The sequence below is a fragment of the Oncorhynchus clarkii genome, chromosome 1 (assembly GCF_045791955.1).
Source record: "Oncorhynchus clarkii lewisi isolate Uvic-CL-2024 chromosome 1, UVic_Ocla_1.0, whole genome shotgun sequence".
NCBI lineage: Eukaryota > Metazoa > Chordata > Actinopteri > Salmoniformes > Salmonidae > Oncorhynchus > Oncorhynchus clarkii.
The window spans coordinates 2,845,654-2,870,898 of NC_092147.1; the positions used below are offsets into that span (position 1 = coordinate 2,845,654).

At 45.9% G+C, this 25,245-nt stretch overlaps 1 protein-coding gene across 6 annotated transcripts in view; it reads right to left on the reverse strand.

Annotated features, from left to right (window-relative positions):
- The window catches only part of LOC139415385 (tumor protein p63), a 93,647-nt gene that overhangs the window by 52,991 nt on the left and 15,411 nt on the right, over positions 1–25,245 (reverse strand). Inside the window, exon 1 of one of the 6 annotated variants that reach the window (XM_071163832.1) lies at positions 14,088–14,267. The exons of 4 other annotated variants lie outside the window; for them this stretch is intronic. In XM_071163832.1, coding sequence (XP_071019933.1) covers positions 14,088–14,129 — 42 coding nt within the window. In that variant the 5' untranslated portion in view covers positions 14,130–14,267. Of the gene's footprint in view, positions 1–14,087; positions 14,268–25,245 lie in introns of those variants that run through there. One more of the 6 variants, XM_071163793.1, reaches the window with a different exon arrangement.

Below are 25,245 nucleotides of genomic sequence, written 5' to 3' on the forward strand. Positions count from 1 at the left end.
TTCGGATGAACCATAGCAAATCGTACACTAAACATGATTAAAAATGTTTTACATCGTTTGACAGCTAAAGTTGACATTAAAGTGCGCAAAAAAGAAAGCACACGTGAAAGTGTAGCGGACATGAGTCGGGGGTGGTTGTGCACGGTCACGTGACGAGGTAGCCCCACATGTGACTTAAACAGGTGTGTTGGCCCTCTTGGCTGAACGGCCAGGTAGCCCCACATGTGACTTAAACAGGTGTGTTGGCCCTCTTGGCTGAACGGCCAGACAATCCCGCCAGCTACAAAAACATACGTGAAATTTATATCACACGAAAAATGTTGGGAAACCACATGTGAAACAGAAGTGTCTGTCTCTTTTTCCCCCACATGCCATTTTAAACATGATTTGTTCACGGCAAAAAAGTCATGTGAAACTGCCCATAAGTAAACTTTTCACTGTTAGCCTGCTTTTCTTTTTACAAAGCATGTGAGAAATAAAATGTGTGAAAACCAAGTTTCTGAGATATATATATATATATTTTTTTTAACCTGAAATTTGTTTATGTGATTATTTTTTGACACGTGTTTGTAAAACATGTGTTTTTTGTTGTTGTGAGGGGAGTCCCCCGCTGAGGGAGAAATACCGGTTTTCTTTCTGTAGGTCAACAGTATCTGGAAGAAGCCAAGATTATAATCTTCAATCGTGTTTGTTCTGAATGTTCTTATTGTTTCTTATCAGTAATATGAGCAATATTTATGGACTCGTATGTCAGCTGAGACATACTGTATAGTCTACAAACTTTTTTCAAAAAATTAGAAATGTACCATCCTCCTGTGACCCCCGATCCCATAGTTTAAGAAACCCTGCTATAGAAACACTGAAGCCGATGATGAAATTATTTTAAAATAGTTCTGTTAAAAAAGGTAAAAACCAACGTGTTTCGGCCCATAGCCTTCATCAGGGGTTTTACCTTCCCTAATAAAAAGGTTATAAATAATGAATACTTATATACTGTAGATTAGAAACATAGTGTCTCCATCAACATGTCCAGTAAACAGAAAGTAACAAGAGTTCCTGATTAATTAAGCATCGTTTCCATTCTGGTAGACCCTCCATGTCAACAGACTAACCCCCCCGCACATTCTGGTAGACCCTCCATGTCAACTGCCCCCCGCACATTCTGGTAGACCCTCCATGTCAACCCCCCCCGCACATTCTGGTAGACCCTCCATGTCAACCGCCCCCCCGCACATTCTGGTAGACCCTCCATGTCAACCCCCCCCCCCCGCACATTCTGGTAGACCCTCCATGTCAACCCCCCCCCGCACATTCTGGTAGACCCTCCATGTCAACCGCCCCCCGCACATTCTGGTAGACCCTCCATGTCAACCGCTCCCCCCCGCGCATTCTGGTAGACCCTCCATGTCAACCCCCCCCCCCCGCACATTCTGGTAGACCCTCCATGTCAACCGCCCCCCCCACATTCTGGTAGACCCTCCATGTCAACCCCCACCCCCCCCCACATTCTGGTAGACCCTCCATGTCAACCCCCCCCCGCCCACATTCTGGTAGACTCTCCATGTCAACCCCCCCCCCCCCCCCACATTCTGGTAGACCCTCCATGTCAACTGCCCCCCCCACATTCTGGTAGACCCTCCATGTCAACCCCCCCCCCCCCCCCACATTCTGGTAGACCCTCAATGTCAACCCCCCCCCGCCCACATTCTGGTAGACCCTCCATGTCAACCCCCCCCACATTCTGGTAGACCCTCCATGTCAACCCCCCCCCCCCCCCCACATTCTGGTAGACCCTCCATGTCAACCCCCCCCCCCCCCCACATTCTGGTAGACCCTCCATGTCAACCCCCCCCCCCCCCCACATTCTGGTAGACCCTCCATGTCAACCCCCCCCACATTCTGGTAGACCCTCCATGTCAACCCCCCCCACATTCTGGTAGACCCTCCATGTCAACCCCCCCCCCCCCCCCCACATTCTGGTAGACCCTCCATGTCAACCCCCCCCCCCGCCCACATTCTGGTAGACCCTCCATGTCAACCCCCCCCACATTCTGGTAGACCCTCCATGTCAACCCCCCCCACATTCTGGTAGACCCTCCATGTCAACCCCCCCCACATTCTGGTAGACCCTCCATGTCAACCCCCCCCACATTCTGGTAGACCCTCCATGTCAACCCCCCCCGCACATTCTGGTAGACCCTCCATGTCAACCGCCCCCCCACATTCTGGTAGACCCTCCATGTCAACCCCCCCCCCCCACATTCTGGTAGACCCTCCATGTCAACCCCCCCCCCCCCCCCCACATTCTGGTAGACCCTCCATGTCAACCCCCCCCCCGCCCACATTCTGGTAGACCCTCCATGTCACCCCCCCCCCCCCACATTCTGAAAATTCAGAAGTTTTTCACTGTAAGGTCTACTACACCTGTTGTATTCAGCATTTCACTGTGAGGTCTACTACACCTGTTGTATTCAGCATTTCACTGTAAGGTCTACTACACCTGTTGTATTCAGCATTTCACTGTAAGGTCTACTACACCTGTTGTATTCAGCATTTCACTGTGAGGTCTACTACACCTGTTGTATTCAGCATTTCACTGTGAGGTCTACTACACCTGTTGTATTCAGCATTTCACTGTAAGGTCTACTACACCTGTTGTATTCAGCATTTCACTGTAAGGTCTACTACACCTGTTGTATTCAGCATTTCACTGTAAGGTCTACTACACCTGTTGTATTCAGCATTTCACTGTGAGGTCTACTACACCTGTTGTATTCAGCATTTCACTGTGAGGTCTACTACACCTGTTGTATTCAGCATTTCACTGTAAGGTCTACTACACCTGTTGTATTCAGCATTTCACTGTAAGGTCTACTACACCTGTTGTATTCAGCATTTCACTGTAAGGTCTACTACACCTGTTGTATTCAGCATTTCACTGTAAGGTCTACTACACCTGTTGTATTCAGCATTTCACTGTAAGGTCTACTACACCTGTTGTATTCAGCATTTCACTGTGAGGTCTACTACACCTGTTGTATTTGACACGTGACAAAATCTGATTTGATCAGCCTCCTCAGATCAATGGCTCCTTCCCAGTAATTTAGTTGAACAATGATACCACCGCCACAGTACTGGGGAAACAGCTCCCAGGTGAGATTTCCCAACCTATTCTACAGTCCGCTTGTTGATCAGACTCAGATCTGTTTTCTTACCGGTATTTGAAGTCTATTATTATGGTTGTTAAATTTAGATTTATAGACTTTCCATACACAAAAATAGACACTATCTGCCAGTACAAGTAAACAGTTAACTGTAGCTACTACTGTATAAGAGAGCCAACATCTAGAGACTGAGAGGACAGGGTTCACACAGCCGGAGTAGCTTGACAATCAAAATGGCCACCTGTTGAGAGGAGGGAGAATGTTCCCTGGACCTCAGCCAGCTTCCTTTCTTTCCTCCCCATTCTGCTCCACGTTTCCCTCTCCCTCCCCCTTCTGCCTCCCCCCCTTCGATCTCCCTCCCTCCCTGCCTCTCCCCCCTTCCCTCTCCCTCCCTCCTCCCAGCTCTATCCACTCTGCGCCACGTTTCCCTCCCTCCTTGCCCCCCCCTCCCAGCTCTATCCACTCTGCGCCACGTCTCCCTCTCCCTCCCTCCCTCCCTCCTTTCCCCCCCTTCTGTCTCTCCCTCCCTCCCTGCCTCTCCCCCCTTCACTCTCCCTCCCTCCTCCCAGCTCTATCCACTCTGCGCCACGTCTCCCTCCCTCCTTGCCCCCCCTCCCTGCCTCCCCCCCTGCCCCCCCCCTTCCCTCTCCCTCCCTCCCTCCTTCCAGCTCTATCCACTCTGCTCCTCCATTCCACTCCATTTATAAACTGCACATTCCAGTCCGAGGTGTCTCTTTAGACACCCATTAATCTCTGCAGGACAGACAGGCAGTCAAGGGCCCCTTGTTTATTTCAGGCTGCACGGTCCCCTGTCCCACACAGCTGTCCAGCACACGCCCTCCCACTCACATCACCAGGTGCTGCTTGCTGTGTGCCAGGTGACAAACACACACACACACACACACACACACACACACACACACACACACACACACACACACACACACACACACACACACACACACACACACACACACACACACACACACAGAAACAGCACCTGAGGGAAGTCATCCCAGCCAACCTCAGCCTAACACAGAAACAGCACCTGAGGGAAGTCATCCCAGCTAACCTCAACCTAACACAGAAGCCGCCCCAGGGGAGATGCTTTAGGATTTGGGCCTGTGTTCCACCAGTCCGCTCAACCCCCTGGAAACAATGACACTGGGTCTCTGAAGAGCCTGTCCGGGTTAGACCGGGCAGGTGTCAGGAGACAAGTGTATTGTGAAGGGAACACACACACACACACACACACGGGAAGATATCTCCGTACTGGAGAAAGCATACCCTCCATCCAACATACAGTAGGAGGTTTTCTCACGCCTGCACAGTGATACACACGCCTTAACAGTGATACACACGCCTTAACAGTGATACACACTCATTCACAGTGATACACACTCCTTCACAGCGATAAACACGCCTTCACAGCGATAAACACGCCTTCACAGTGATACACACTCCTTCACAGTGATACACACTCCTTCACAGTGATACACACTCCTTCACAGTGATACACACTCATTCACAGTGATACACACGCCTTCACAGTGATACACACGCCTTCACAGTGATACATTGACCAAGGTCTATTGACCAAGGTCCAAGTAGTGCACTATATAAAGGAATAAGGTGCCCATAGGACTGGCCAAAGTAGTAGACTATTTAGAGAATAGAGTGCCATTTGGGATTCATTCTGGGTGAAGGCAAGCCTGGTTAGGATCAGCTCACTAGGCTAGATTAGCCTCATGCTAAAGGTTAGCCTGGTTAGGATCAGATCACTAGGCTAGATTAGCCTCAGGCTAAAGGTTAGCCTGGTTAGGATCAGATCACTAGGCTAGATTATCCACAGGCTAAAGGCTAGCCTGGTTAGGATCAGATGGTCTAAGATAAGCTTATTATGCTAACGACATCAGCAAGGGACTCATTCATCTTGGGTAACCCAGAACTAATCTTGCGTAATTGGTCGTATGCTTGATTAAGTTCTGGGTCGATACGTGTTAAGTGAAGAGATGGAACGAGGATCCAGGGTTCTCCTTGGATGTCCCCTCCCCGTCCGAAAGACACTAAACCCCTGAGAAACTGTGATCTGTCCGAACCACTGGAACTAATGCTGCTCATTATCTCACTCACCCCGTTGCATCAGGACAGCTCTACGCTACCATTTATGTTAACATAGTCTGTCCACCAGAGATTAGGGACTAGTGTGTATCCTGGAACTTTGTGTGTGTGTGTGTGTGTTTGTGTGTGTGTGTGTGTGTGTGCATGCACACGCTAGTAGCTACCTGGCTACCTGGTGTTTTTAAATGAAAAGCCTGATGCCAGAGACCAGACATCAACGCCATTCAGGTGGAGAGTTGACAGGAGGTGGATGAGATGCCATGATGAGATTCACTTCATACCAGGACTATGGCCTAAGAGGTTCCACTTCCTACCAGGACTATGGCCTAAGAGCTTCCACTTCCTACCAGGACTATGGCCTAAGAGGTTCCACTTCATACCAGGACTATGGCCTAAGAGGTTCCACTTCCTACCAGGACTATGGCCTAAGAGGTTCCACTTCATACCAGGACTATGGCGTGAGAGGTTCCACTTCATACCAGGACTATGGCCTAAGAGGTTCCACTTCCTACCAGGACTATGGCCTAAGAGGTTCCACTTCATACCAGGACTATGGCCAAAGAGGTTCCACTTCATACCAGGACTATGGCCTAAGAGGTTCCACTTCATACCAGGACTATGGCCTAAGAGGTTCCACTTCCTACCAGGACTATGGCCTAAGAGGTTCCACTTCATACCAGGACTATGGCCTAAGAGGTTCCACTTCATACCAGGACTATGGCCTAAGAGTTTCCACGTCATACCAGGACTATGGCCTAAGAGGTTCCACTTCATACCAGGACTATGGCCTAAGAGGTTCCACGTCATACCAGGACTATGGCCTAAGAGGTTCCACTTCATACCAGGACTATGGCCAAAGAGGTTCCACTTCATACCAGGACTATGGATTCCAATTTGAAACAAGGGAACCACCTAAAGTCAGCTTGAATATTTAACTGAGTGGAAGTGGAAGCTATCAACCCTTAAAAAGAGAGATATTCAGGCCCCTTCTTCCTCTTCCCTTTAAAATCAGGTCTGATTCCACTGCAATACAGCAGCCATTTAAATCACCCCTTTAGCTGCTCTTAAAAACAACCTTCCGTTTACAGCCCTGCTCCTCCTAGCCGTCTGAGGCCCAGCCCCTGGGGGCGGAGGTCAGGCAGAAACACAATGCACTCCTCCTAGCCCTCTGAGGCCCAGCCCCTGGGGGCGGAGGTCAGGCAGAAACACAATGCACGCCTCCTAGCCCTCTGAGGCCCAGCCCCTGGGGGCGGAGGTCAGGCAGAAACACAATGCACGCCTCCTAGCCCTCTGAGGCCCAGCCCCTGGGGGCGGAGGTCAGGCAGAAACACAATGCACGCCTTCTAGCCCTCTGAGGCCCAGCCCCTGGGGGCGGAGGTCAGGCAGAAACACAATGCACGCCTCCTAGCCCTCTGAGGCCCAGCCCCTGGGGGCGGAGGTCAGGCAGAAACACAATGCACGCCTCCTAGCCCTCTGAGGCCCAGCCCCTGGGGGCGGAGGTCAGGCAGAAACACAATGCACTCCTCCTAGCCCTCTGAGGCCCAGCCCCTGGGGGCGGAGGTCAGGCAGAAACACAATGCACTCCTCCTAGCCCTCTGAGGCCCAGCCCCTGGGGGCGGAGGTCAGGCAGAAACACAATGCACTCCTCCTAGCCCTCTGAGGCCCAGCCCCTGGGGGCGGAGGTCAGGCAGAAACACAATGCACGCACCCTCTTCCCTTTTATAGTCAACTCCTTTTGGCCATCAGTGCACTATATTACACCCTACATAGGAAATAAGAGTGACATTTGGGACGCACGAACACAATCAAAAAAGGCCTTGATGTCCTCAACAGCTTTTAATAAAGCTGGTGAAAAAGTTGCTGCTCAAATGGAAAGCAGTCTGTTCTGTTCCAGGTCTCTTGAGTTTTTCTTCGTCTAAAAGGCAGGCAGATTCTGGAGTCAACATTTCAGAATCTTAGCACCGGTGGGAAAACTAATTCCAAATGGTACCCTATTCCCTATGTAGTGCACTACTTTAGACCTTATTCCCTGTGTAGTGCACTACTTTAGACCCTATTCCCTATGTAGTGCACTACTTTAGACCCTATTCCCTATGTAGTGCACTACTTTAGACCCTATTCCCTATGTAGTGCACTACTTTAGACCCTATTCCCTATGTAGTGCACTACTTTAGACCCTATTCCCTATGTAGTGCACTACTTTAGACCCTATTCCCTATGTAGTGCACTACTTTTGACCGGGGCCCCATAGGGTTGTCTGAGAGCCCATAGTGCTGTGGTTAAAAGTAGTGGACGAGGCCAGAGTGCTTGCTACCCTATTGACCTTCAGAGTGATAGCCTGTCGATTCCACAGGAGGATTCCAAATGATGTGAGTATGCAGAGACACACATATCAGGGATTCCTCAAATGCAAACAGCAGCTCTCACTCAATAGGTCAGCATCATTACTGCTGGTATTCATAGTGAATGTTGTATCATGACTATTTGGTTTGGCACATACTAGACACCTACTGTAGGATCTTAGCTTGATCACCCGGTTGGCCACCCTGTCGATGCAGGAAATGCTAACTTTAAAAACAAAATGTCAGACTTGATTTACCCGGACTAAAAATGTCAGACTTGATTTACCCTGACTAAAAAATGTATCAACCCCTATAAAAAATGTCCACGAATTATAATCCTCACAATAATTCCCATTTCCTGTCGCTGTAGGATTATTTTCCTGCTGGGAGAATCTGGTCAAATTAAGATTTTACATCTATGTGTATGTGCATTGAAATTGTTTTGATTTGACAGTTTAAAAATAGTCTTATATTTAGTCCCACTCTCTCCATGAATCAGTTGCCATAGTTTTGGAACCATATGCATTTATATGGGCTATTTAGGATACGGGTTGGAACCAATCAGATTCATCTGAGATACAGTAGTCCCAATTCATTATTTGACATGACCAAAGATCAGGCTTACTTTAACTGGTAACGTTTCCTCTCTGGTGAAAGTGATGCTGCTTATTCTATTGTTACTAACTCTTTACCACCAGGAGAAAGTTCAGAGACAGGGGAGGTCAATAAATCGGACCCCTTCTCCTTGCAATAGCTTATAGCTATTACTATACAAGGCAGCATGAGGCAATTGATCACCTCAGAACTTTAAAACTGCCAATAAATGACAGGAACCAGAGGAGACCGTTGCCCCAGGGAGGAATAGAAGAGGACCTGGCCCTTAGACCTGGCCCTTAGACCTGGCCCTTAGACCTGGCCCTTAGACCGGGCCCTTAGACCGGGCCCTTAGACCTGGCCCTTAGACCTGGCCCTTAGACCTGGCCCGAGGGGAGAATACATCCCAGCCTCTCCTCTGACCTGCACTGTGGTCCCGGGGTCAGTCTGAAGGGGGGGGGGGTCCCTGGGTCAGTCTGAAGGGTGGAGGTGGTCCCTGGGTCAGTCTGAAGGGTGGAGGTGGTCCCTGGGTCAGTCTGAAGGGTGGAGGTGGTCCCTGGGTCAGTCTGAAGGTGGGGGGGAGGTGGTCCCTGGGTCAGTCTGAAGGGTGGAGGTGGTCCCTGGGTCAGTCTGAAGGGGGGAGGTGGTCCCTGGGTCAGTCTGAAGGGTGGAGGTGGTCCCTGGGTCAGTCTGAAGGGGGGAGGTGGTCCCTGGGTCAGTCTGAAGGGTGGAGGTGGTCCCTGGGTCAGTCTGAAGGGGGGAGGTGGTCTGAAGGGTGGAGGTGGTCCCTGGGTCAGTCTGAAGGGTGGAGGTGGTCCCTGGGTCAGTCTGAAGGGTGGAGGTGGTACCTGGGTCAGTCTGAAGGGTGGAGTTGGTCCCTGGGTCAGTCTGAAGGGTGGAGGTGGTCCCTGGGTCAGTCTGAAGGGTGGAGGTGGTCCCTGGGTCAGTCTGAAGGGTGGAGGTGGTCCCTGGGTCAGTCTGAAGGGTGGAGGTGGTCCCTGGGTCAGTCTGAAGGGTGGAGGTGGTCCCTGGGTCAGTCTGAAGGGTGGAGGTGGTCCCTGGGTCAGTCTGAAGGGGGGAGGTGGTCCCTGGGTCAGTCTGAAGGGTGGAGGTGGTCCCTGGGTCAGTCTGAAGGGGGGAGGTGGTCCCTGGGTCAGTCTGAAGGGTGGAGGTGGTCCCTGGGTCAGTCTGAAGGGTGGAGGTGGTCCCTGGGTCAGTCTGAAGGGTGGAAGTGGTCCCTGGGTCAGTCTGAAGGGGAGAGGTGGTCCCTGGGTCAGTCTGAAGGGTGGAGGTGGTCTCTGGGTCAGTCTGAAGGGTGGAGGTGGTCCCTGGGTCAGTCTGAAGGGTGAAGGTGGTCCCTGGGTCAGTCTGAAGGGTGGAGGTGGTCCCTGGGTCAGTCTGAAGGGTGGAGGTGGTCCCTGGGTCAGTCTGAAGGGTGGAGTTGGTCCCTGGGTCAGTCTGAAGGGTGTGGGTTGTCCCTGGGTCAGTCTGAAGGGTGGAGGTGGTCCCTGGGTCAGTTTGGTGTTTAACCATCCAGGCGAATGGAAAGCACACCATACCGAGAGGAAAGGAGATGTCAGAGGACATCAGTTTGGGGAAGGATAGAAAATAATTTCAACTCCATCATTCCACTGTGATAATATAGCATTTACAAATGGAGAGTCTTTAACATGACAGCAACTCGACCTAGAAGTGGACGCTCTTCCAAAATATCCCCAAGAGCCACAAGAACGATAATACATCAGGGTAAAAGCCAACCCAAACATCTAGAGACCTCCCAGACCTCCCTTGCTGCATCTTGGGTAACTGTGCTTCAACAATAAGAAGAACGCTGAATCAAAAATACCATTCATGGTAGGGTTGCTAGGAGGAAGCCTCTGCTGTCAAAAATGAACCAAACTGCCCGTCTTAACTTTCTCGGAGACCACCTGGACAAACCTAAAAAAAGGTTTCTGGAAGTCCATTCTATGGACCGATGAGGCTAAAATGGACCTTTTTGGTCAATCAACATCGCTAAGTTTGACGAAAACCCAACACTGCCTACCACCAAAAGAACCTTATCCCAACATTCCAGCATGGTGGTGGGAATGTCAAGATCTGGGGCTGCTTTTCCTCTAGATCTGGATGACTCTACATCATTAAGGGAACCATGAATTATTAGGTACACCAGGAGATTCTGGAACAGAACGTCATGCCATCAGTCAAGGAGCTAAAGCTGGGCCAAAAATTGATATTTCAACAAGACAACGAGCCAAAGAGCATTCAATCAAATCTACCAAAGAATGGCTCAGGAGAAAGAAGATTTGTGTTTTGGATTGGCCAAAGTCCTGCACCTAAATCCAATCGAGACGCTGTGGCAGGACCTGAAGCGGGAAGTTCATGCCAGACACCCCTCAAACCTCACTACAATTGGCTAAGTTCTGCAAGGAGGTGTGGTCAGAAACAGATGTCATAGACTGATTACTGGCTATAGGAGACGTTTGCTCCAAGTTGTCACTGCTAATGGAGGTGCTACAAGCTATTGACTAAAGGAGCTCAGATATTTTTGCACACATCAAATCTGAGTTTCTGTTAAATAAACCACCTTTGTTAAATAAACAATAAAAATATATTTTTATTTTTATGTCATTTACTTGGAATGTCTTTAGATAAGGATAAGGATTTTTATTTAAATATTTTCTAGCTAAAATAATGACCAGACCTGTAGGGTTCACAAACTTTCAAGCAGTACTGTATACCTGCTGGGGTGGGCAGAGCAGGTGATTGTATCTACAACAACACACCATTAAAGTAATTACGAGCGGCGACTAAAACAGCAGCGCCTGGCCCACCCCATTCCTGATGTCCCTGGAGGCTCCCTGGAAAGATAAGAGGGAGGAACCTGATACTTTACCCAGAGGCTGCATCCCAAATGGCAGAATTAGTGCACTATGTAGGTAACAGGGGGATCTTTGGGACACAGCCAGAAGGGATATAGGTGGACAGAGAGAACTCCTGCTCAGTAAACTTAAAAGAGTTGACCTGTCACACCTGCAATCTGCCCCCTACAAATCTGAGAAGCCATCAGTGATCCTTACGGATCTGAGAAGCCATCAGTGATCCTTACGGATCTGAGAAGCCATCAGTGATCCTTACGGATCTGAGAAGCCATCAGTGATCCTTACGGATCTGAGAAGCCATCAGTGATCCTTATGGATCTGAGAAGCCCTCAGTGATCCTTACGGATCTGAGAAGCCATCAGTGATCCTTACGAATCTGAGAAGCCATCAGTGATCCTTACGGATACCAACTCCTTTTTATTTATGACTTCACAAGAAAAGTCCCCTACTTATCACCTGTTTAAAAACAGAATATGGATGACGGTTCATTCTTAAACTGTTAAATACATAAAAACACTTATATTTCAATCTCTTTACAAATTAAAAAAAAAAAATGGATTTCCCCTGCCCCCATTCCAACTATCTTTTCAGAAGAAATCTGAGACTGTGAGAGCATTACAAACCAAACCTGTGGACCGTTGGGTTACCTGTCCCCAGATTAAAACCCACAGGAAGGGGGTTCAGAGGTCTCAGGTAAATCCTCTTATCTACGGCCATCCACTGTGTGTGTTGATACCAGTCCTATACCAGCAGAGTAGAGCCGTCAGGTATTAGGTAGACAGACACCCTGAGCGCTAAGAATGGTGGGTTTTAGATGATCAACCAGACAGAGCTGTTTAGCTCTAACGGCCATCCTAGAAGGGGTGGAGAGTAGCAGATTGACACCAGGAGACTGTAGTCTTAACAGATAACATAATGGAACAAATAAAATAGGATTCTTTCTATGTTTAATGACATTAACACAGTTCAGAAGTGTTAATCTGCCCCCCCCCCCCCAAAAAAAAGCATATTACAAAAATATCAAGATAACAATTGTCATAAAAATATGAGAAACTATGAATTCCAGAAATATAAAATATTCAGGGCTACTAAATCAAATCAAATCAAATGTATTTATAAAGCCCTTCGACAATCAGCTGATATCTCAAAGTGCTGTACAGAAACCCAGCCTAAAACCCCAAACAGCAAGCAATGCAGGTGTAGAAGCACGGCCACTACAGAAATAACTGTACTTGTTCAAAGTAAAGTGATATTTGACAAATTGTGATATTTGACAAATATTTGACAAATGATCCAGAAATAGAACAGGATCATAAATAAACAAAAAGCCTGAATACTGAATATAATCACAGTGACTAGTTGTCGTCACCATTATCTGTTGTTGTCAACAGAAACAGAACTTTCTACTGTGTCACTTCTGTCTCGAAAACAATCATATTTGGACGCATTTCCAGATGGTCATTTTAGAAGAGATCCTTATTTCACTCCCTTCTGTAATTCAAACCGCCAAAACAGCTTTAAAACCACACATTTCTGTTTCCCGTCAATTATATTTGGCTCCATTTTGGATAACCCCAAATAAGTTTAGAATGCATCAATCTAGCTTCATAATGTCACAAACATTTGACATTCTTTACCTGATTTCATTCAACCACCTGAACTATGGCACATTATTTCAGGCTATATTGTTTCCATGTAAAATGTACATTTTTCTGTTCCTTATACAACGTGAAAAGAGCACTGCTCTGCAAGGCTCATCAAATCCACCCATCAACCACCATTTTATCTTCTGTCTGGAAATGGAATCACAGGAATAATCTTTATCAAAGCCACAACTAGGCTTATACACAATACCAATTCACACAAAGTTACAGGATCATTTGGGGAGATAAATCAGACATGATATCTATTTTCATTCTGTTCTGTGTTTTTACAATTCAGCAGATAATCAAAATCAGTCTAAAATCCCAGAAAAGCAATACTATCCATTACATAATTACTGAACATTCACAGTCTTGTCAGATGAAGGTGAAAACACTGATGTAACTAGAACTATTGGAAATGGAACTATTATAACTAGAACTATTGGAACTAGAACTATTATAACTAGAACTATTGGAAATAGAACTATTATAATTAGAACTATTGGAAATAGAACTATTATAACTAGAACTATTGGAACTAGAACTATTATAATTAGAACTATTGGAAATAGAACTATTATAATTAGAACTATTGGAAATAGAACTATTATAACTATAACTATTGGAACTAGAACTATTATAATTAGAACTATTATAATTAGAACTATTGGAACAGGAACTAATGGAAATATAACTATTATAATTAGAACTAATGGACCTAGAACCATTGGAACTAGAACTATTATAATTAGAACTATTGGAATACAACTATTATAATTAGAACTATTGGAACAGGAACTAATGGAACTAGAACTATTATAATTAGAACTATCCATTCCACATCTCAACAGGACAGGGTAGCGGAGCAGAGCAGCCATTTCATATAGCACCTTTTCCTCTATTCAACAAACACTCCAGGTGTTGACATTCCCCTGCACACACACACACACACACACACACACACAACGCCACTAAATCGAAACGCAAACAAAGAGGAATCTGTCGCCAAAACATCTTTCTCTGTTTGTGTGCGAGTCCCACAGACAGATTTAAAATGACCACTTATGGTTTTTAACTACTAAAACATATTCCTTTGTTAAATGAAGCTCTATACCGGCACTAAGCCCTAATCCACCAATAACCTCAGAGCCCAAAACATATCAAACTGACTTCATGGGGTGAAATCTAACATATAAAAGTGGCAGTAACAGTTCTATTAGGTATTTCAGTTTGAGGCCTGACATCAAATATTCCATCTGTCCCACTACCGTCGAAGCTCCATGGAGCCAAGGGGATGTTAGTGGTCCCTGATGCCCCAGTAGGAGCCTCCTCCCTGGGCCTTACCTCGCTGTACGACGTGGGCGTCCCCGTCTCCAGATACAACATGTTGGCGCTGAGGTTTAGCAGTGCTGCTGCTGTGTGCTCCACTGACTCCAGGATGAATCTACACCTCTTGGTCCCTGTCTCAGTCTGAATGAACGAGTGGCTATGAGGACTATGGATGACAACAGGACAGGACAAGCAGAGAGTCTCTATAGGAATCTATGGGAGGGAGATATATACCAGGGGGTGGGGGTGGGGGGGTAGGGAGGAGGAGGGATCTGAAGAGGTACCTGTCCAATACCTGGGGTGGTAAGTCCACACCCATCTCCCGGAGAAGCTCTCTGGTTCTCCTTGTGTCTCTCCCTAAAGACGCTCTGCAGCGATACACATACAGCGATACACATACAGTTCACTCAGTAGATTCCCTTCTTCTATCGTCAACATCAACACAGCCAGTAGAGTTAATACAAACTGCTTTCTGACAACTCACTGCTCTGTTCTACAGGACAATATGTCAACACAAAAAGCTTTGAATATCCACATGGAGTATTACATTCTAACGTTCTTAAAGGCTCTGAATGCTGAACTGACCTGCTGTTGGAAACCTGGAAGTGTAGCCTGTAGAGGCTAAACAACATGTCTGATGTATTGGCTGGAAGTGTAGCCTGTAGAGGCTAAACAACATGTCTGATGTATTGGATGTTAGCTGGAAGTGTAGCCTATAGAGGCTAAACAACATGTCTGATGTATTAGCTGGAAGTGTAGCCTGTAGAGGCTAAACAACATGTCTGATGTATTGGATGTTAGCTGGAAGTGTAGCCTGTAGAGGCTAAACAACATGTCTGATGTATTGGATGTTAGCTGGAAGTGTAGCCTGTAGAGGCTAAACAACATGTCTGATGTATTGGCTGGAAGTGTAGCCTGTAGAGGCTAAACAACATGTCTGAGTGTAGCCTATAGAGGCTAAACAACATGTCTGATTCATTGGCTGGAAGTGTAGCCTGTAGAGGCTAAACAACATGTCTGATGTATGGAAGTGTATGTAGAGGCTAAACAACATGTCTGATGTATTGGCTGGAAGTGTAGCCTATAGAGGCTAAACAACATGTCTGATTCATTGGCTGGAAGTGTAGCCTGTAGAGGCTAAACAACATGTCTGATGTATTGGCTGGAAGTGTAGCCTGTAGAGGCTAAACAACATGTCTGATGTATTGGCTGGAAGTGTAGCCTATAGAGGCTAAACAACATGTCTGATTCATTGGCTGGAAGTGTAGCCTGTAGAGGCTAAACAACATGTCTGATGTATTGGCTGGAAGTGTAGCCTGTAGAGGCTAAACAACATGTCTGATGTATTGGATGTTAGCTGGAAGTGTAGCCTGTAGAGGCTAAACAACATGTTTGCTGTATTGGATGTTAGCTGGAAGTGTAGCCTGTAGAGGCTAAACAACATGTCTGATGTATTGGATGGAAGTGTAGCCTATAGAGGCTAAACAACATGTCTGATGTATTGGCTGGAAGTGTAGCCTGTAGAGGCTAAACAACATGTCTGATGTATTGGCTGGAAGTGTAGCCTATAGAGGCTAAACAACATGTCTGATGTATTGGCTGGAAGTGTAGCCTGTAGAGGCTAAACAACATGTCTGATGTATTGGCTGGAAGTGTAGCCTGTAGAGGCTAAACAACATGTCTGATGTATTGGATGTTAGCTGGAAGTGTAGCCTGTAGAGGCTAAACAACATGTCTGATGTATTGGATGTTAGCTGGAAGTGTAGCCTGTAGAGGCTAAACAACATGTCTGATGTCTTGGATGTTAGCTGGAAGTGTAGCCTGTAGAGGCTAAACAACAACCAATAATATAAAACCAATAAATTAATAGCACATTGAATAAGCTAAATACACAGAAATGCTACATTATAACATTATCCACTACATTACTGTCTGTCTTCTTACATGACGCCCCCTCTCTATGTAGTGTTGTCTTAGGTCTCTATGTAGTGTTGTCTTAGGTCTCTCTTTATGTAATGCTGTCTTAGGTCTCTCTCTATGTAGTGTTGTCTTAGCTCTCTATGTAGTGTTGTCTTAGGTCTCTCTTTATGTAATGTTGTCTTAGCTCCCTCTATGTAGTGTTGTCTTAGGTCCCTCTATGTAGTGTTGTCTTAGGTCCCTCTATGTAGTGTTGTCTTAGGTCCCTCTATGTAGTGTTGTCTTAGGTCCCTCTATGTAGTGTTGTCTTAGGTCTCTCTTTATGTAATGTTGTGGTGTCTCTTTATGTAGTGTTGTGTGTTTTGTCCTATATTTTTATTTATCCCAGGAGGCCTTTTGGTAGGCCGGATGCCTTTTGGTAGGCCGGATGCCTTTTGGTAGGCCGGATGCCTTTTGGTAGGCCGTCATTGTAAATAAGAATTTGAACTGACTTGCCTAGTTAAATAAAATATTGAATAAATACTGCAACCTGAGTGTCTGGAAGTTTCATAAGAGAGGTGGTTGTTGACAGTGCAGGGTAAGTGGGGTGGAGGTGGGGTAAATTCTATTCCTGCAGGACAAGAAGGGGAAACTCTTGCCCTCTGGCCCGAAGTTAAACTCTTTCAAAGCTGTCACTATACGGAGCAGAACCCTTACTACTCTGTGCCCTTGAGTCATTTATCGCTGATTGTCTACAATCAGTAGCGACACCCAACAAGCCTGCCCAGACCCCATGTCCAGGGGCCACAGACCTACCAGGACCCACTGACCACTACACACCCAGCCTGCCCAGACCCCATGTCCAGGGGCCACAGACCTACCAGGACCCCCTGACCACTACACACCCAGCCTGCCCAGACCCCATGTCCAGGAGCCACAGACCTACCAGGACCCCCTGACCACTACACACCCAGCCTGCCCAGACCCCATGTCCAGGAGCCACAGACCTACCAGGACCCCCTGACCACTACACACCCAGCCTGCCCAGACCCCATGTCCAGGAGCCACAGACCTACCAGGACCCCCTGACCACTACACACCCAGCCTGCCCAGACCCCATGTCCAGGAGCCACAGACCTACCAGGACCCCCTGACCACTACACACCCAGCCTGCCCAGACCCCATGTCCAGGAGCCACAGACCTACCAGGACCCCCTGACCACTACACACCCAGCCTGCCCAGACCCCATGTCCAGGGGCCACAGACCTACCAGGACCCCCTGACCACTACACACCCAGCCTGCCCAGACCCCATGTCCAGGGGCCACAGACCTACCAGGACCCCCTGACCACTACACACCCAGCCTGCCCAGACCCCATGTCCAGGAGCCACAGACCTACCAGGACCCCCTGACCACTACACACCCAGCCTGCCCAGACCCCATGTCCAGGGGCCACAGACCTACCAGGACCCCCTGACCACTACACACCCAGCCTGCCCAGACCCCATGTCCAGGAGCCACAGACCTACCAGGACCCCCTGACCACTACACACCCAGCCTGCCCAGACCCCATGTCCAGGGGCCACAGACCTACCAGGACCCCCTGACCACTACACACCCAGTCAGGGATGGAAATGAAGATAGGCTATCACTTCTCAGACTGGGCTATGACAAACTATTCAGCCGGTGAGTGAAACGCAGACTTTTACGATATTGCATGGCACAGATATGTGACCCGAGCCAATAGAATGTCTAGTAGATATAGCCCAGCTGGCCAATCCCCAGGAATCTTGCGTTCCAGCCCAGGCTCCTTGGGCTGCAGACTTTACAAGTCAGCCTGCACTGGCTGTAGAGCAGAGAGACACGTTAAACCAAAATGGCCCCCATTCTGATGTTATGGCCTTCCTCTCACCTGCCACAGTACGGTGACCTCATCTCATTCAAGCCCTGACCTCTTTTGAAGCTAGTAATTAGTTGAGTTAGCTAAACCAACTTGAATTATGTTAAGAAAACATTGGAAAAATGTTGAAGAGAGGTTAGGGAACTCTTTGGTTGTGGTTCTGAATACCGATCCTGTGCAGGTGTTGTTACACGTGGTCTGCCACTGCGAGGATGATCAGCTGTCCGTCCTGTCTCCCTGTAGCGCTGTCTTAGACGTCTCACAGTACGGACATTGCAATTTATTTCTGCAGTCCTCATGCCTCCTTGCAGCATGCCTAAGGCACATTCACGCAGATGAGCAGGGACCCTGGGCATCTTTCTTTTGGTGTTTTTCAGAGTCAGTAGAAAGGCCTCTTTAGTGTCCTAAGTTTTCATAACTGTGACCATAATTTCCTACCGTCTGTAAGCTGTTAGTGTGTTAACGACCGTTCCACAGGTGCATGTTCATTAATTGTTTATGGTTCATTGAACAAGCAGGGGAAACAGTGTTTAAACCCTTAACAATGAAGATCTGTGAAGTTATTTGGATTTTTACGAATTATCTTTGAAAGACAGGGTCCTGAAAAAAGGGACACTTATTTTTTTAAACAAGTTTTGACACCTACTCATTCCAAGGTTTTTCTTTATTTTTACTGTTTGCCAAAACAGTTGTGTTGTGACAAGGTAGGGGTGGTATACAGAAGACAGACCCTATTTGGTAAAACCCCAAGTCCATATTATGGCAAGAACAGCTCAAATAATCAAAGATAAATTAAACAAAATCAAATAAAAAATAACAATGCCAAATCAGTGAAAAGTTCCCAAACAAACATCTATAGTCCAAAGATAATCATGTTGACTGAATGAAATATTCCTCAGCTCCCATCAACTGGAATGTCTCCTGTCCAGCATAGTTCCATGACTGTCAGTCTTTGCATCATACGAATTTGAAAGTGGTTCTATTTCTCCAGCCACACCCCCCACATAGCAAACCAAGTTGTGGTCTGTTGTTTTGTTCTTGTTCAAAATGAAAGAGAGAGGGCCTTTAAGCCAAAAGGTAACTTTACAAGTCACACACACACACACACACACACACACACACACACACGCGCGCCGAGGTGAGTCTGGTTAGCCAATATACACATCATCTCTGTATCCAGTCCTAAACGTGAAGAATGGGCACGAGTCTAACTATTGACTTTTAACATTAGCCCTCCTAGTCAATAAAAGGATAAGGTGACACGGTTTAAAGTGTGGCCTCAGGTGACACAGCAACACAAAGGGAGTAGAGCCCTAAACCTGACCCTCACAAATTACAGCACAGAGACACAGTGAAAGGTGGATGAATCCCTGAAAGAGGACAAGCCTTCAGGGGGACGACTGTTCTATAATATACTATTATCCGCAGGACAAAATACGCTATTGGAGTAACATTTAGAAATGAGAATTGATCAAATTCAACAATAATTTTTTTTTTTTTTTTAAAGTGTCCCACTTGACTATTTGGCAACAGGGTAGGAGATCAGTGATTAAGGCTTGAGCTTCTTCTAAACGGTAGTCGGTAAACTAGGCCTGAAACCCAACACCTAAACAGCAGCTTGTTTACAACAGAGAGTTAGCCACGGGCTAAATGAGTTAGCTATAGGCTACGGTAATGAAAAAGAAGGCCTACTCTACAGCTCCCATATAAAATCAGTCATAACACTACTGAGACAAAAAGAGGCTCCGTTTGTCCCTTCTCAGAGCCTTTTTTTCCTTAAGTCTGCTAGATTAGTCCAGTATCAGGTGTCAGGGTGTCAGAGTGCTGCACGGTGCAGAGGGAGAGAGAGCTTCCTTCCACACAGACCAGACAGGACAGGACAGCAAGGCGGTGGAGAGAGACTATCCTTTTACGCACAGCCCACTCACCTGCTATTTTCATTTGGGTCGGTGTCACGCTCAGTCAACTACATAGAATTGGTTTTCTTACTCATTTTAGCAGTGGGCGGACTGCGTTTCACAGGAGAGGCATTTGAACTTAATCATTTACATTTTTGTTATCAAAATGTGTTTTTGGTAAGAAATGCCTTCTGGAACTTTTATTAAATAACAAACTTGTTGCCATCTGTAAATACAAAATACACATTTTTTAAAATTAAGCCTGGTTGGTTTAGCCAAAGTCAGGAACCTTTCCGCTAGCCATGATTGGCTATTACAATGGATGGGCTGGACATGCAGAGAGAGAAGTTTGGATTGGTCTGCCACGTACCACACTTCTGTCTATAATATGAGCTGCTTAGGATATGTAGATAATAAAATCAAATCAAAGTTTATTTGTCACGTGCGCTGAATACAACAGGTGTAGTAGACCTTACAGTGAAATACTGAATACAACAGGTGTAGTAGATCTTACAGTGAAATGCTGAATACAACAGGTGTAGTAGATCTTACAGTGAAATGCTGAATACAACAGGTGTAGTAGACCTTACAGTGAAATGCTGAATACAACAGGTGTAGTAGACCTTACAGTGAAATGCTGAATACAACAGGTGTAGTAGACCTCACAGTGAAATGCTGAATACAACAGGTGTAGTAGACCTCACAGTGAAATGCTGAATACAACAGGTGTAGTAGACCTTACAGTGAAATGCTGAATACAACAGGTGTAGTAGACCTTACAGTGAAATGCTGAATACAACAGGTGTAGTAGACCTTATAGTGAAATGCTGAATACAGGCTCTAACCAATAGTGCAAAAAATGTATTAGGTGAACAATAGGTAGGTAAAGATATAAAACAACAGTAAAAAGACAGGCTATATACAGTAGAGAGGCTATATACAGTAGAGAGGCTATATACAGTAGAGAGGTTATATACAGTAGAGAGGCTATATACAGTAGAGAGGCTATATACAGTAGAGGCTATATACAGTAGAGAGGCTATATACAGTAGAGAGGCTATATACAGTAGAGAGGTTATATACAGTAGAGAGGCTATATACAGTAGAGAGGCTATATACAGTAGAGGCTATATACAGTAGAGAGGTTATATACAGTAGAGAGGCTATATACATTAGAGAGGCTATATACAGTAGAGAGGCTATATACATTAGAGAGGCTATATACAGTAGAGAGGCTATATACAGTAGAGAGGCTACATACAGTAGAGAGGCTATATACATTAGAGAGGCTATATACATTAGAGAGACTATATACATTAGAGAGGCTATATACAGTAGAGAGGCTATATACAGTAGAGAGGCTATATACAGTAGAGAGGCTATATACAGACACTGGTTAGTCAAGCTGATTGATGTAGTATGTACATGTAGATATGGTTAAAGTAACTATACATATATGATGAACAGAGAGTAGCAGTAGTGTAAAAGAGGTGTTGGCGGGAGGTGGGTGGTGGGACACAATGCAGATAGCCCGGTTAGCCAATGTGCGGGAGCACTGGTTGGTCGGCCCAAATGAGGTAGTATGTACATGAATGTATAGTTAAAGTGACTATGCATAGATAACAGAGAGTAGCCGCAGTGTAAAAAGGGGGGGCAATGTAAATAGTCCGGGTAACCATTTGGTTACCTGTTCAGGAGTCTTATGACTTGGGGGTAAAAACTGTTGAGAAGCCTTTTTGTCCTAGACTTGGATAGTCCTTTTTTTGAAAGAGATCATGAAGAACTGCAAACAAAAGGGTTGCCCCTGCTCACTACTGAATTTATCAGGCTCTATTGACAGTGTTGCCCCTGCTCACTACTGAATTTAACAGGCTCTATTGACAGTGTTGCCCCTGCTCACTACTGAATTTATCAGGCTCTATTGACAGTGTTGCCCCTGCTCACTACTGAATTTATCAGGCTCTATTGACAGTGTTGCCCCTGCTCACTACTGAATTTATCAGGCTCTATTGACAGTGTTGCCCCTGCTCACTACTGAATTTATCAGGCTCTATTGACAGTGTTGCCCCTGCTCACTACTGAATTTATCAGGCTCTATTGACAGTGTTGCCCCTGCTCACTACTGAATTTATCAGGCTCTATTGACAGTGTTGCCCCTGCTCACTACTGAATTTAACAGGCTCTATTGACAGTGTTGCCCCTGCTCACTACTGAATTTAACAGGCTCTATTGACAGTGTTGCCCCTGCTCACTACTGAATTTAACAGGCGCTATTGACAGTGTTGCCCCTGCTCACTACTGAATTTAACAGGCTCTATTGACAGTGTTGCCCCTGCTCACTACTGAATTTATCAGGCTCTATTGACAGTGTTGCCCCTGCTCACAACTGAATTTATCAGGCGCTATTGGACTATTTTCTGGAGGACGATCGTGCCGTGCTAACTCTCTCTCTCTCAACTGAATCAGACGATGAGGGAATCCCTGATTTTTAGGTAAAAACTTTTTTTTTTATTTGAACCAAACATTGTAGAGTTTTCTGATGACAGTGATGGGGAAGAAAACGGAAATCAACAGTGTTGTTGTCACGGAAAAAGATGAAGGAGTTTTGAAATCAGCAGAATGCCCGGTGGAAGCAGAGTATGATTGGAAAATACGGTAGGGAGTCAAAAAGAGAACACAGACAGCTATTGTAATAAACACGTTTTATTTGATATGATGTGCATTTATCAGAGACGGTAATGTGAAGAACAACATGACCTGTACCAACGTCAGATTAGCATATAGGACAAGGACTTGATTAAGTATATTGTTACTACTACTACTTTCACCACTTTTAGTCTTAAAATCTTAAAACATTTTTTAATAAACTACCTCACTCTTTTTAGCAGGTCCACACACACGTGAATCTTTTAAGAGATGGGTGGGGCTAAGGCTTAAGAGAGGGTGTGAACATTCTGAATGGGTGGGGCTAAGGCTTAAGAGAGGGTGTGAACAATGCTGAATGGGTGGGGCCAAGGCTTAAGAGAGGGTGTGAACTATGCTGAATGGGTGGGGCCAAAGCTTAAGAGAGGGTGTGAACTATGCTGAATGGGTGGGGCCAAGGCTTAAGAGAGGGTGTGAACTATGCTGAATGGGTGGGGCCAAGGCTTAAGAGAGGGTGTGAACTATGCTGAATGGGTGGGGCCAAGGCTTAAGAGAGGGTGTGAACTATGCTGAATGGGTATAAACAAAGAAGAGCTCTCCAGTAGGTGCAGCAAAACATTCACGGAACATTCTCTCAAAAGTGGGGTTACAAGTTAATCAACTTTCAAAGCAGAATTATTGTTCCTCAACTGTAGTGTATAATATATCCTTTTCTAGCTCTGAGTCTCTACTTTTATCCAATGTAAAAACAACACGATTCTATTCACATTTCTAATTTTGCTACACAGGACCCGAATCAAGGTGGTTGGTCAAAGATGATAATTAGGGCCCTCGCGGAATCCAGTAATTAAAACGGAATTCAACAATATACATTTTCTTTTACCTTAGTAGGGAATCAACTAAATGTATTGAAAATGAATGAATTTGCTAATGTTTATCATAAGACATGAAAAGAATGCATCAGTGATTCATATTTTCTGAAGAGGCAACAAGAAAGTCCCTGTCTGTATGGGTGCAGTGCGTGCGTCTACCACTTTGTGTACCTGTTAGCGAGGATGCTAACGAAAACAGTCTTCTGGTAGATGGAAGGCTTTCCCAAAAAACCTTCTCAATTAAAATGTGAACTACTGTACAAAAAGTAGCCTATCCTTACCTGGCAGAATGATATCATGATTATTTTCATCAATCCAGTAGGTATTTGTTTCGCAAACTCTACCATCACCGGACAACAAAAACTCTGATAAACAACAGCCTCTTGCTAGGTGAGCACTTGAATGAAAGGGTACCTACATCCTGGTAACTACATCCCGGTAACTACATCCTGGTAACTACATCCTGGTAACTACATCCTGGTAACTACATCATGGTAACTACATCCTGGTAACTACATCCTGGTAACTACATCCCGGTAACTATATCCCGGTAACTACATCCCGGTAACTACATCCTGGTAACTACATCCCGGTAACTACATCCTGGTAACTACATCCTGGTAACTACATCCTGGTAACTACATCCCGGTAACTACATCCAGGTAACTACATCCCGGTAACTACATCCTGGTAACTACATCATGGTAACTACATCCTGGTAAATACATCCTGGTAACTACATCCTGGTAACTACATCCCGGTAACTATATCCCGGTAACTACATCCTGGTAACTACATCCTGGTAACTACATCCCGGTAACTACATCCCGGTAACTACATCCTGGTAACTACATCCTGGTAACTACATCCCGGTAACTACATCCCGGTAACTACATCCAGGTAACTACATCCCGGTAACTACATCCCGGTAACTACATCATGGTAACTACATCCTGGTAACTACATCCTGGTAACTACATCCTGGTAACTACATCCCGGTAACTATATCCCGGTAACTACATCCCGGTAACTACATCCCGGTAACTACATCCCGGTAACTACATCCCGGTAACTACATCCTGGTAACTATATCCTGGTAACTACATCCTGGTAACTACATCCCGGTAACTACATCCAGGTAACTACATCCCGGTAACTACATCCTGGTAACTACATCATGGTAACTACATCCTGGTAACTACATCCTGGTAACTACATCCCGGTAACTATATCCCGGTAACTATATCATGGTAACTACATCCTGGTAACTACATCCTGGTAACTACATCCTGGTAACTACATCCTAGTAACTACATCCTAGTAACTACATCCTGGTAACTACATCCTGGTAACTACATCCTGGTAACTAAATCCCGGTAACTATATCATGGTAACTACATCCTGGTAACTACAGCCTGGTAACTACATCCTGGTAACTACATCCTGGTAACTACATCCTGGTAACTACATCCTGGTAACTACATCCCGGTAACTACATCCCGGTAACTACATCCTGGTAACTACATCCCGGTAACTACATCCCGGTAACTACATCTTGGTAACTACATCCCGGTAACTACATCCCGGTAACTACATCCTGGTAACTACATCCTGGTAACTACATCCTGGTAACTACATCCTGGTAACTACATCCTGGTAACTACATCCTAGTAACTACATCCTGGTAACTATATCCCGGTAACTACATCCTGGTAACTACATCCTGGTAACTACATCCCGGTAACTATATCATGGTAACTACATCCTGGTAACTACATCCTGGTAACTACATCCTGGTAACTACATCCTGGTAACTACATCCCGGTAACTATATCATGGTAACTACATCCTGGTAACTACATCATGGTAACTACATCCCGGTAACTACATCCTAGTAACTACATCCAGGTAACTATATCCCGGTAACTACATCCTGGTAACTACATCCTGGTAACTACATCC